Genomic DNA, 12,976 nt, shown 5'->3' with positions numbered 1-12,976 from the left:
AGTTGAGAGAAAGAGAGTGAGGGAGAGGATATGGGCAGGCCAGCATGGCGCCGGCGACGGTTGTTGCCGCCGCAGCATCCATCCAAGTGGGCCACTCCACTCCCGGCCTATCCATCCATCTACCCAGCCACTTGCTGCTCTTGCTCACGCCATATCCGCCCGTGGACCCGGCCCACCAATCACCGCCCGCCTGGACCGCGGGCCCCGCGCGCCAGCGGCCCGTCCCCGCGTCCTCCTGCCCGCCGTCCGCCGTGAACCCGGTCCACGCAGTCGCCCCCCGCGGAGCTTCCATCTCTTCTTCCTCGATCCCTCCCTCCCTCCCTCCCAATCCCTCCTCCACCCCCCACCCCTCCTTCCCCCGCCGCCGCGCATTTGCTGGTCTCGGCGAGGGCCGCTCCTCTGCTCGTGTGGGTGGCCGTGCCCTCGCCGGCGTCGCGTCGCGCCGGCCCTCGAATCTCCGGCGAGCCGCTCGCGCCCCAAGCCCGAGCCCGGTGAGGCCTGCTGGTAAATTTTGAAACACTCGGAAGGGTTACGTGGCGCATCACTCGCATTGGACGAGGGACCCGCGGATTTCTGATCTCTGGGGGGTTTGGAACCGTGCGCCGGATGGACGTGGCTCCGGCTCTGCGTCCGAATCGGCTAGGGTTAGTTAGATAGGGTTCGGCGGTTCGTCAGAATTTTTAGCTGGTGTGGATCCTTGAGGTGTTGCGTAATGCGCCTTGGAGTTCTCTCTTGAGTTCCAGTGTGATTTCCTTGTTATCGCTCTAGCTTACTGCTCGATTGGCCAGTGGAATCTTGCCCTGCCTGCGAAATTCTCGAACCTTTCGCTCCTATCATGATAAAACTTGCTCTTTACTTGCTGCTACAATGTATGATTTCCTTTCTGTTGCAGCTCTAGGTCTTCCTGCCACCCAGAGTTGTCGGTGTACTGGTTTTGATATGGAGTGATTGGTGGAGCTGGTCGTCCGGAAGCTCTGCTGGTTAATCCGATGGGGAGCAACGATCCTAGCACGCCGCCTAAGGCTTCGAAGCCACCAGAACAGGTGCCTGATTGCGCCGCATCTTCATCTTTTCGAATGAATGGATTGTCTTGTGGTGCTTAGTTTGGTCTGACCATTTGCTCGAAAAGATAAATTGATTGTTTTTTTTTTCGTGCTCCTTCCCGTGTTTCTGTGTATATAGTTTGGATGTGTCTCAAGCACCTAATGGTACTTAGAATGATGATTATTAAGACGACAGTAACTTTGTTTTACACCCAAATTAGAGGACACTTTGTGTAAGTATTGTATATTAAAAAATTATAGCAGAAGAAGTGCACATTTCTTTACTACTCAGATTATCATGGTTTGGCTGGCTCAAGAACGTTGATGCCTTGCAAATCTTGTTTTTGTAATTGAAGTGCATAGATCTGTTCAGCAGTGGCACTGATAGACCTCTTACCTTTTTAGTAACTACCAAGGAACCCAATCTGGGGCACCAGTCACGCAATACCCCAACCTTTACCACACAAATTCTCTCTTTCATGGAACTAACCACAAAAACTGACAGGCATGGCCCACATGGCAAGGAGATAGATGATTAATGGAGCTAAGGTTAGGGTTATAAAAGAATTGGGGTTTTCCAAGGGAATAAAATGGAATTGATGCTGCAAATGGTACTGTTTAGTTTGATTAGTTCATTCTGGCAGGAATTTTGCGGTGGGTTTTGCGTTTAATGGCCTGTACGGGAGCGCCAAAAATTCTAGTTACGTGATAAAATTTTGACTTATAGAGCTCTAACAAAATAGAGGTGTTTGTTAAAACTCGATCCCGCAGCTTGTCAGTCTAATCGCCATTATTTTGAACCAACATTTAACAGCATGGACTGCATTACCGAAAGATATTTTGGGTACTTCAGTTCTAGTTACCTACGCTAGTTTCCTTATGCTGACGGAAGGAAATACCTTGCTGGATCAAAATACAAATTCCCTGTTTCTGTTGTCATAAACATTCTCTTTTTACTAATCCCATTTTGGTTTCTTACTTTCCTATTCTCAGGAGCAACCTCCAGCTACTACCTCTGGCACTACAGCTCCAGTTTACCCTGAATGGCCCGGCTTTCAGGTTATTCTATGATTTTTTTACCAATGAGATGGATGTGCTTTTATTTTACTGAATTAATTATGTTATTTAGTGTTGTCATTGACTTTATTATCTTGTAAATCTTGGCAGGGCTACCCAGCGATGCCACCACATGGGTTTTTCCCCCCTCCTGTTGCTGCAGGCCAGGCTCATCCATACATGTGGGGAGCTCAGGTGCCCTCTATAGGAAACTTTGTCCCTTTTCCTCATAAATCCCTGTTCAGCTTAGAGCAAGACCGGCAAAGTATGAATTTGTGCTGTTTGAAATCTTGGTCTCTATTATTAGGGACTGATCATCTGATCCTACCTCAGTTGATGTCTGCCTCAGCTTGAATATGGGATCTTTCCTGCTTTGTTGATGGACCATTTATAGTTCTTATTACATGTGTTTCTCTTCTCGATATTATTAAAAAAGGTCTCCCCAATATTATTTACTTAGCGATAAAGAATTCTGTAAGAGGAAGAAAGGGGTGAAAGTTAGGCAGGTGGCGGTTTGCATTAACTGTAAAATCATGTTTATATGTAGGCATGTGCTTTTTTGTATGTAAACCTAAAAATATGGACCTGTTAATTGCAGCACATGGTGCCACCTTACGGGACACCACCACCCCCCTATATGATGTATCCACCAGGAACAGTATATGCCCACCCGACTACTCCTGTATGAACTTTTGTACCTGACAAGTGTAACTACAAAGCTATCTTCCTATTCGCACACCATATGCATCCAATTTTACTGACATGCTCGTACGAATCAATAATTACTTGTACAGGGTGTGCATCCATTTCATTATCCTATGCAAACAAATGGAAATCTTGAACCTGCTGTAAGTAATAATCTCTTTGGTTCTTCTTTTTCTTCTGATTGTCACTAGTTCATGCAAATTTTGACATGTCTTTCAGGGAGCTCAGGGAGCTGCACCAGGTGCTGCAGAAACAAATGGTAAGTCTTGTCCAAGATCAGTGTTAAGGTTATTTTAAGCTTGGGAATCAGGTTTTGATCTCTGTTCATAATTTCAGGGAAAAATGAGCCTGGCAAAACATCTGGTCCATCTGCCAATGGGGTTACGTCCAACAGGTTTTGTTAGCAATGTGTGGTAATTACAAGTTTCTTTAGTTCCAGAACAACTAATTATACGGTACCTTCAACCTGCAGTGAAAGCGGAAGTGATAGTGAGAGTGAAGGAAGTGATGCCAATTCTCAAAACGTGAGTTTGATATTTTGATATTACTCTGCACATCATATCTTTTATTTGGTTTAAGTTTCAACTTTCTCTTGACTTGTGGACTAATTTTGTTGCAACAGGATTCACATTCAAAGGAGAATGATGTAAATGAAAATGGTAGGCATTTGAGGGCTTATTTATAGTTTTATGATAGATAAAGTGGACTTGCACATTTCTTTGCATAAGATGGAGGGTACATTCGGTGATGCAGGCAGTGCTCAGAATGGCGTATCTCATTCATCATCGCATGGAACATTTAATAAACCCATGCCGTTGGTTCCAGTACAATCAGGTGCAGTGATAGGAGGAGTTGCTGGTCCTGCGACAAACTTGAACATAGGGATGGACTACTGGGGTGCAACTGGCTCTTCACCTGTTCCTGCAATGCGCGGCAAAGCACCGTCTGGTTCAGCTCGAGGAGAGCAATGGGTAAAGTCCTTGGCACATGCTCTGTCTCGCCTTACTTTCTGCACAAACGTTAGACTAAGATCTTACCTTTGAAGACTGGCATGTCCTGCTATGTTACCAGAATGTTTTTCTCCGAGAAGGGAGGGCTTCTAGTTTGGTATGTAATCATTTCTGGCTGTGTAGTGCTTGACCATACATTTGCACTGCTAGAGTCCACTGAACCAAAGTTGCTATGCAACCGTGCTACTTATACTTTAGTTTTTAGTCATACATTATGTTACTGCCACCCACCAAGCCAAACCTTTTGATGGCATTTTGTTTCATTTTTGAACTTCGGCTGTATTTGGAGATATCTTTTCGTTGTTCAATGTGAAACCAGTTTGATGTGTTAATTATTGTGCCCAAGTGTAGTTCTTGACAAGACAGTTATACCAGAACATATCTACAGTCCACTGAACAAAACCTTCTGGTGGACCTTTTTTTCCCCATTCAGTTCAGAACTGAGGTTGATAGGAAAGCTATAGCCGATCCTACCATGTGTGAATGATACCATCCTTTGGAGTTAATTTTTATAGCATTCCGCCATTCTCTCCATGTATCAATGTAGGACAGGTAATAACAATTGTATTCTTGGCAATAAATATTCAGGATGAAAGGGAACTGAAGAAGCAGAAGAGGAAGCTGTCCAACCGGGAATCCGCGCGAAGGTCCCGGCTGCGCAAGCAGGTATGATGTAAAACCGATGCCATACTAGCTGTACACATGGAATCGCCAGTTGCTTTTTTTTATAAAAAAAACATGGTATTTCCAGGCCGAGTGTGAAGAGCTCGGGCAGCGGGCTGAGGCTTTGAAGTCAGAGAACTCGTCCCTCAGGATCGAGCTCGACCGGATCAAAAAGGAATACGAGGAGCTCCTTTCGAAGAACACCTCTCTCAAGGTAGCTAAATAAACCTCCCATTGTCCCTGCCTCCCTGGTTATATGCCTTTTCTTTCCATATGCTTTTCCCACATGAATTTTGCCCAAACGGATAAAAAAGATGAAGGGAGCTTGACTAAACGGTGGTGTTGGCACCTGCTGCAGGCCAAGCTAGGGGAGACCGGCGGTGGCGACTCGGTCCCCGACATGAACGAACGGGGCGACACCAACGGCGGCAGCCACCACAAGGAGCCCTGACTGATGACGCATGCGGCCTCTACCACTCTACTTACATAGCTCGTGATGATTGATGATTCTTGTAACAAACAAACTTGGCGGCCCCGATCTGCCACACACACACACAATCAGATGATTCTTCCTTTTTTTCTGTCTCTTATCGACCTGACAATGGCAATGCTGTCGCTGCTACCGCGGAACTCACTCCTGTGCTTGTGCTTGAAAAGAGAGATCATTATGGGTGCACTTGTCACCGTGAAAAATCGCGCAAATTTCTGCCCCCTTTTTTTCTCTTCGTGTATGTTCCTGCTCATATGGATACGGCGTGCGTTGTAGGGGTGAGTGTATGTGAACGTCTGCGTTTGTATCGTGATTTGAAAAGAAGGTTACGTGGATTCGTTGGGCGAATTTGCCTGTTGAGAGAGTGTTTCCCTCATTTTGTGTGTGGGAGACGTAGACATATAGCACGACCGAAAACCCCAGGAGGGCGCGTCATCTGCCTCCCAAACCCCAGTGTCCAGCCCCCACCCCCCACCACCCTCGCCTACCGCTTCCTTCCGCCGCCGCGAGGGGAGGCGAGGCGCCCGCGGGGATGGACGGCGACGGCGGCGGCGACATCTTCGACGACGGTTGGTGGGAGGCGAACCAGCAGTCCCTCGACAACATCTGCCGCGAGGCCGAGGAGAACTCCGCCTCCCGCAACCCTAGCACCGCCACCCCCGCTCCCGACCCGGCCACCGCCACCCAGCACCACGCGCCGCCCTCCGCCGCCTCGTGCCCTCCTCCCTCCTCCGCCGCGTTTGCCGCTCCCCTCCCCCGCGTCCCCGCCGCCTCGTACCCTCCTTCGTCCTCCGCCGCATCTGCCGCTCCGCTCCCCCGCGTCCCCGCCGCGCCAAATGCATTCGCCGCACCCGCTTCTCCCTTCTACCAGCCTGCCGCCGCCGCCTCCCCCTTCGCGCACCCCTCCCACGTCCCCGCCTCCGCGCCCCGCGCGCCCGTCCACTTCTCGCCTCCCAGGGAGCTCTCCCAGCGCGTCCCGGACAGCGGCTGCGGCGGCGGCTTCTCTCCTCCGCGGGAGTTCTCCCAGCGCCCCTCCTCGTCGGCGGCGGCCGAGGACAGCGACTGCCAGATCACAGGGGCGGCGGGACCCGACCGGCCCAGGGGCGCGCCAAGGGAGAGGGATGCCAGGGCGCCGACCCAGGCCCATGGTGAACGCGTCAAGGCCGTGCCGCCCAGGGGGAGGCTCCCTAGGGCGGCCAAGGAGAAAGAGAGCAAGTCGGCCGAGGAGCTCAGGGTGAGACAGCAATACATAGTGCTTTCATCACTGCGCTGCCTTTTTGTGATCTGACAATGCTTGTGATCCCACTGGATGTTGCAGAGGGAGCTGGAGCGTACCTTGAAGCAGATGAATGACTTGGTGCGCATCTCACTGCCAGCTTATTGTTATTGGTTCATATAGTAGCAGTACTAGTTTTACCATTCATCAATGCCCATGCTGTGTTGTAACTGATTCGAGCTTGGTGCGTTTTGATCCTGTTTGATCCTACCCTGGGATGTGGACTGCTGCAAGTTCATGGCAGCTAGGCTAGTGTTGAATTTGACTCGCATATTTACTTGCAAATCAATCATGCAGAAAAACGAGCACGTTGAGCTGAAGAAAGGCATGAAAGAGAAAGACCTTGAAATCGAGGCCAAAGAAGCAGAGATTCATAATCTTAAGAAGGCAAATGTGTAAGTACTATTCTCTTCAACTGATGTAACACATGTTTTCTGTGTGAACTTCTGTAAATATAACTAACTGGCCTTGAACCAGCTTCGATGGTAGGGAATGCTTTTTGAAACTGTACTTGGTTCACATGACATTCTGTAAATATAACTAACTGGCCTTGAACCAGCTTCGATGGTAGTGAATGCTTTTTTGAAACTGTACTTGGTTCACATGACATCCATACTGCATTTGGGTGCATGCTTGATGCTATTAACATTAGATTTTATTTTTTTGGTGTAGCAGAGATATTTCTAGCAAGGAGATGGATATTGATCAGCCTTGCCATACCCCTGCAAATGAGGCTTTGCATGCCAGAGGTTCTTGTTGGACATCCACGAAGAGAGTATCTTTGGAGGTACTATGCCTAGCTTATTTGTATTGTTCTTTATTATATTGTCGAAACAAATTTCATTAATGATCAGTTCTGCTGTCAATGGTAGGAAAGCGCCCACGCTGAATTAGAAAGGAACAAATCTAAGGACATTAAGACTAAAGGAGTCCAAACAGATCTTCCACTGAGCAGTGGACATCTTGAGCGCAAGAAAGTATTAATGAATAACATCTCTAGCAACCTATGTGCAATCTGGGGCAGGCCAGCTAACAGTATGTTAGGGAGGAGTTTGATCTCGAAGATCCTTGCTTCTTGCTCAGAAGAAATGTTGACACTTTTCCAATCTGCGAGATTGCCAGACAAGTGTGAAACCTCTACTGAAGCGAGCTCCTCCATGAATAATGCTATTTCGGAAGTATATGATACTATTGTCAAGGTGATGGTCATGTAAAAACAAAACTTTCAATTCCTTTTTCTCTGTTGCAGCTCGCACTAAGTATGCATTCAAGATTGGAACTCTACTTTGCTTTTCAACTTTATTTTCAATGCTAAAATCTGTTATACAATGCTTACAATTTATTTGCCTTGCGATAGGACAGAGTGATACACGATTTGTTTCCACCAGAATAATGCACCATTTATATTGGGAACACCGCACTCACCCATTTTCTGTTTATGCTGTAGCTAGTGTTAGACACATGTATAATTGTTTTACGTTAGTTGTGTAGCATCTTCGTTGTATAAGGGATTTCCACCACACCTGTACGTGCATATGTACCGTCCTATGACCTCATAGGAATACAGGTTGCTATTTCTTCTCACAGCTAGAATGCTACTGTTAGCTTGTCTTTCTATATTGCCTTCTAATCCAGTTAGTTCCTCTGAAAAAAGGTAGTTTTGTATTGTTTTTGTTCACAGCCCAATGCAAAATAAGTGTGTTGTCCCCCAATACCCCATATACCTAGCAAATATCCAGCTTTATGTTTTATTCCTCCATGCATGCACTGAATATAGTACTTAGAGCCAAGACAACTACGTGGTACATTCTGTAACGAAGGGAGTATTTTTTTTAAATGACATCTCATATGTCCAACTGGTTTATTTTGTTTCTGCAGATGAATAGTGACACCATACCTATACAGACGCTTCTTGAAGCATTGCTAAATCTGTGTGTTGTCGGTAATGTGAGAACCAACTATCCTGCTTTATCTCCATAGCAACGCTTGCTTACTTAGTCATTTCATTGTTGTTTGTGTGACTATCTGTTGTGCTTCTTCACTGGCATCGGAAAAGAAATAGCTCTAAGCACTCCATATAAGCTAATACCTCCTCCGTCCCAAAGTGTCGCTGATTTAGTACAAAGTTGATACAACTTTGTACTAAATCAATGACAATTACTTTGGGACGGAGGGAGTACTATTTAGGTTATTGATGATTTTTAACATAGTTGATTAATTCGACTTGAATGATTGCAAAATGGTGTTCTCTGTGTTGTTTGTAATTCCTTTGGGGGAGGAAAATGATTGATTTTCTGTAATTACCAATGAACACAGGGTTACCTTTGACCAATTTCCAGCCATGTTTTGGGTGTAAAAATCCTAGCCAGCCAAGAACATAAGTTCTGAGCACCTCTATTCCTCTTCGCTGGCCAGCTGGTTTATCCATGTATTTACCTGTTCCCTTTCTTTTCAGGCTGTTGTTGTTGGTAGAGTGCTGCGGATATTGCATAGCATCTTGCAGAACTTGCTCACTCATGGAACCAGGTCTAACCAAAGGTATGCCTTACTTCATTGAATACATTTCTTGTTGCCAGGATTCCCAGGATGGCTGTTATGTGGTTAGCAATTTGTCTGTATCTTTGGAAGACTAAACAAATGTTAAAAGAAAATAGTAATTAAGACAAGGGAACTGCAGAACAGCCATTTTTACCATATTCAGTATCAATGTTATCTTTCTCTAATGATCCAGTGGCCTTTTCTTTGCTTTTGTGTGAGGGGCAAGGATGCCTTTTGGGTTGTCAAATGTTCAACCTAGATAATGTTAACCAGTAGCCATAGTAACACATTAACAACTATAGAAAGAAGGCATCAAAATGACACAAATGACAGCTGAACACCAAAAGAAAACCCAACCAGAAACGAAAACACGTAGGCCTACCTAAAGAAAACAGCAAAAGCAAAGAAAAATATATCCTAAGGAACAGAACTACAGCTAGAGCTACAGCTATGGCCCAGACCTAAGAGACACCAGGGGGTATCGTGAGCAGGGGTACCCTTCTCAGTATCTTTGCGCCTGCCAATTTCCATGGCCCTCCTTCCACCCAAATGGAGTCAACCTGCTCCTGGTAGCATGACAATACTTTGTCGAGCATGCAGGAATTGTGCATTCTCCAGAGCCTTCAAATCATGAAGACGTTGAGTGGCCAAGTGCCTTCAGCTTGTCATGACCAGCGCACTCTGCCGCACTCAGAACCACTCAAAAAACCAATCACCGCACCGGGTGGAGGGTCATGCCATGAAGTCCATGTCTGGCCAAAGCTAAATGCCAGACCTGCTGGGTGAAGGTGCATTCTGACAGCAGGTGCAAAATTGTTTGTCCTTCCTGGTCGCAAAGGAGGCGTGTCTCAGGATGATCCAGCCCTCGTTTCACGAGGTAGTCCACCGTCCAACACCGGTTTTGCGCTGCTAAGGTTAATACTCCGTCGATAATAGGTATGATTGCTAGTAGTTATGCGAGTCCAAGTCCCAGGAGGAGTACACTTCCTGCTCTTCTTCCACTGCTTCAGCCCGAACCTACTAGTTTGAAGGTTTTCTTTGGATGATATATGATAGGTCAATCATTTGCTTCATTTGTTCCTTTCTCTTGTGTGACTATCATGAGAAGAACTCCATTCCATGAAGTCAAATGACAAGAAAAAGAAACGAGGTCAAGATACTTTGTTATCAATATCAACGAAATGGAGAAAGTGTCATCCAGGACCAAGATACGTTGTTCTCCAGCGCATTTGGGAACTAGCTTTCAAATGTAAAATGAACACTACTCAATGCTGACTTATTTTTTCTAGCTTTCAAATGCAAATCAGTTTGAACTTGAAAAGTTTCAGGTTTATATGACTTCACCTCACCTAAAGTGTCAAAAAAAAAACTCATCTACATATGGAACTTCTTAGTTTTTTTTCCTTCTAAAACTTGTACACATGGTTTCTGCAGAGTTTTCAGCAAAAGGGTTGTTTCCCTGGATATTTTCCTATTTATAGATTCTACCAAGTGCAGTTTTTGAAAATAGGCACTAATAAAGTAACAACTGCAGATTGTATGATTACTTTATTTCACTTCTTTATAATGGTAGGCTGTAATGCTTATGAACTTTAATACGATTTTCCTCAGTGTAACCTCAGGAACAATGTTTCTATTGAGACGTATGTTGACAATAACATCGAAATGGAGAGGAACAATCAAGAACACAGTTCTGCTTTGCTGAATACGCCTGACCAAGAGGAAGATGGACTTCACATTGGAAATATGTTTCTTCCTTGTACATTCTGGACTCCATTCTTCACTGGAGTGCTACAAATTGCGCTAAAATATTCGGAAGAGGGTATTCGTGTTGATGCATTATCCATAATGATTCTCATTGTAAGGACCAGTGATTCCAAAGGGGAGCGTGAAAAGTAAGCAAACATGTGAAGAATCTTTATTTTTCTTAAATTGGTTGAAATTACCAATGCTGACGCCTAATATACTATTCTGCTACTTTCAGATTTGGATTTATTTCTGTAATGGAAAGCTTGCATCAGTTGCTGCAGAAAGAGAATGCATTGCTCGTAAAGAAGCATTCGGTGCATCTACTTTTCTTGCTTTTGAACTGTAAGTTCTTGTGCTTAGATATTCTATGTTCCATATTTAAGAACATAATATGTTGCATATGGAGCACTATTCTTGTCAGTTGAATGCTCCACTGTGCCTTCTGCAGAATAGTTAGTTGCCTGACACCATATCCCTTGAATTTGCTAGCTATTTTAGGGGGAAATAATTACATAAATGCTTGGACAATCACAAACTTGTATTAAATGCATGATAGAAGTGTTTTGGACCCTCGTCAATTTCCTGAACTTTCTGCTGCCTAACTGGCTTATTCCAAACACACATCGTGTACATAATTGTGTGTGACATCTCTCATAAATTAAGTTGGTTGCTGTATCTCTATTGCAACTTAGCATCATATAGTTCTTCCATTTTATTTGAAAAAAACTGATGCAGTGGTCAAGTTTTAATGTAAATTGTATTTATCGATGGTCTACTGTCATGTATAACTTTTGGTCATGGAGAAACTTGCGTCGAGTCATATCGTGGTCTTCTGGAGGTATTCTGTTGTGGACTTATGCTGTCGTGGTGTTAAAAGCCTAAAACTGTGGGTTCATTTTGCATATTAAAAATAATTGCCTATGTATGACAATGCACGGACCTTTAAACGTAAATATGGTGTTCGCAAGGATTCTATACAATTCTCCAAGTTACAGATATTTTCTGCTAACTGTTCACTCTGTTAAAAAAACACGTGCTCCAAAAAGAAATGCTATTTTGGCCACGTTTGTTCCTCTTGGTATACTAGATGTACTGGGACACACAAACATTTTTTGTTGCTGTTATTTTGATTTCCCTGTGCCCAGTAACTGCAAACTAATACCTGTTTCTGCCTTGCTGTTAGGCCCTGTGATGCTGAAGATGCTTTGCAGTGGAGGTAAAGATGGTTCTGAACTGATGGAAACTGTTGGATGTGAAAACGAACCACAACAAGCTATAAACTCAGTTCTTAAGGACTTGTCTGAATGTTTGACTTGTGAAGCAACAACTTCTCTGGTATGTTCATTTGTTCTTTAGTGATTCAGTCAGGACTCTGCATAAACATATTTAGCTTTAACTTATTGTCTGTAGCATTTATAGGTTGGAACCTTTGATTTAAGGGTGTGTTTTGTTTGAGGTCAAAGAGGGATGGGTTGGGGATCAGCCTGGGAATTGTTTGAAACCCACACCGAATCCAAGCCAATGCACTCACACAAAGTCAAAGATCCAAGTCAAACCAGTCTGCAGAACAATTTGCAGAATCCAACCCACATCAGACCATGGGAAACTTCCATTCAACCCACACCAAACTGTTCCAAACTTTTCGGTTGAACCCGATTCCTCAAACCATACAAGCCCGTGGTTGAAGCTATCCAATCTGCATGACGTCTTGGTATGGTCGTGCCGTATGGAACTGAAGTTTCTCAGCTCCATCCACCTCTTGGTGTGGCCGTGGTTGCAAACGTCAAGAAACCGGTGTGGTGTTCGCATGGATTGCCAGCTCTTGATTCGGCCGTTTCTCATGTGATGGCTTGGCATGTCACGCCGCTCGAATCAATGGCGGAGAGTGAGAACTTGAAGCGGTGCCGGCGGGGTGCATGGAGGACGATGCTGGCGGCATCACGTTATGATGGCAGCGGCGGCGGTGCATAGCGGCAGCCATGGAAACCCCATAGAAGTAGAGAGTCTGCGGCTGGTGGCTATTGGCCTGGAGCGGCTGTACTCATGTGGGTCAAACCCATGGCCTCTCCATTCGGACCCTGCCCGCACCACCCCAATCCAGACCACTTTTGTGCTACACCCGCACCGCCCCATCCATTTAGCGTTTTCTGTCCATCATAGCCCAACCAGAGTGAAACCAATCAGCATCCCGCACGGAAATACCCAAACGAGCCGCCCCATTCCCAGGTTGAGTTGGGGATATCCAAGTCTACGTGGATGACGATGTCCCTTTTTTGTTCGGTTGGGTCAGGGGGATGAGCCATTTTTTTTGTTTGGTCGGACGGATGTGGATAAACATTGGGTTGTGATGACCTATTGTGAAGATGTGGTGAGATTAGCCCATGTTATACAAGCAATTCACGTGACTGAATGTACAATAGTTCAAGCACTAGGATGCAGTTATTTT

The 12,976-nt window shown here is 45.3% G+C and overlaps 1 protein-coding gene across 3 annotated transcripts in view; it reads left to right on the top strand.

Annotated features, from left to right (window-relative positions):
- The first annotated feature begins 224 nt into the window (after positions 1–224).
- LOC119314895 (protein SENSITIVE TO UV 2-like) overlaps positions 225–12,976 on the top strand; it is a 14,880-nt gene continuing 2,128 nt past the window's right edge. The window contains exons 1-24 of one of the 3 annotated variants that reach the window (XM_037589582.1): positions 225–504; positions 893–1,043; positions 2,037–2,102; positions 2,211–2,294; positions 2,698–2,781; positions 2,894–2,947; positions 3,024–3,063; positions 3,141–3,198; positions 3,277–3,328; positions 3,427–3,463; positions 3,558–3,775; positions 3,829–3,911; positions 4,330–4,366; positions 4,403–4,480; positions 4,566–4,691; positions 6,286–6,324; positions 6,541–6,638; positions 6,916–7,030; positions 7,116–7,442; positions 8,122–8,190; positions 8,699–8,781; positions 10,404–10,676; positions 10,766–10,872; positions 11,714–11,865. In XM_037589582.1, coding sequence (XP_037445479.1) covers positions 990–1,043; positions 2,037–2,102; positions 2,211–2,294; positions 2,698–2,781; positions 2,894–2,947; positions 3,024–3,063; positions 3,141–3,198; positions 3,277–3,328; positions 3,427–3,463; positions 3,558–3,775; positions 3,829–3,911; positions 4,330–4,366; positions 4,403–4,480; positions 4,566–4,691; positions 6,286–6,324; positions 6,541–6,638; positions 6,916–7,030; positions 7,116–7,442; positions 8,122–8,190; positions 8,699–8,781; positions 10,404–10,676; positions 10,766–10,872; positions 11,714–11,865 — 2,334 coding nt within the window. In that variant the 5' untranslated portion in view covers positions 225–504; positions 893–989. Of the gene's footprint in view, positions 505–892; positions 1,044–2,036; positions 2,103–2,210; positions 2,295–2,697; positions 2,782–2,893; positions 2,948–3,023; positions 3,064–3,140; positions 3,199–3,276; positions 3,329–3,426; positions 3,464–3,557; positions 3,776–3,828; positions 3,912–4,329; positions 4,367–4,402; positions 4,481–4,565; positions 4,692–5,415; positions 6,202–6,285; positions 6,325–6,540; positions 6,639–6,915; positions 7,031–7,115; positions 7,443–8,121; positions 8,191–8,698; positions 8,782–10,403; positions 10,677–10,765; positions 10,873–11,713; positions 11,866–12,976 lie in introns of those variants that run through there. The other 2 variants (XM_037589580.1, XM_037589581.1) reach the window with 2 other exon arrangements.

The sequence above is a fragment of the Triticum dicoccoides genome, chromosome 6A (genome assembly GCF_002162155.2).
Source record: "Triticum dicoccoides isolate Atlit2015 ecotype Zavitan chromosome 6A, WEW_v2.0, whole genome shotgun sequence".
Taxonomy (NCBI): Eukaryota; Viridiplantae; Streptophyta; class Magnoliopsida; order Poales; family Poaceae; genus Triticum; species Triticum dicoccoides.
Note: the sequence above shows the minus strand (reverse complement) of the source record. Positions and strands in the feature narration are given on the sequence as shown.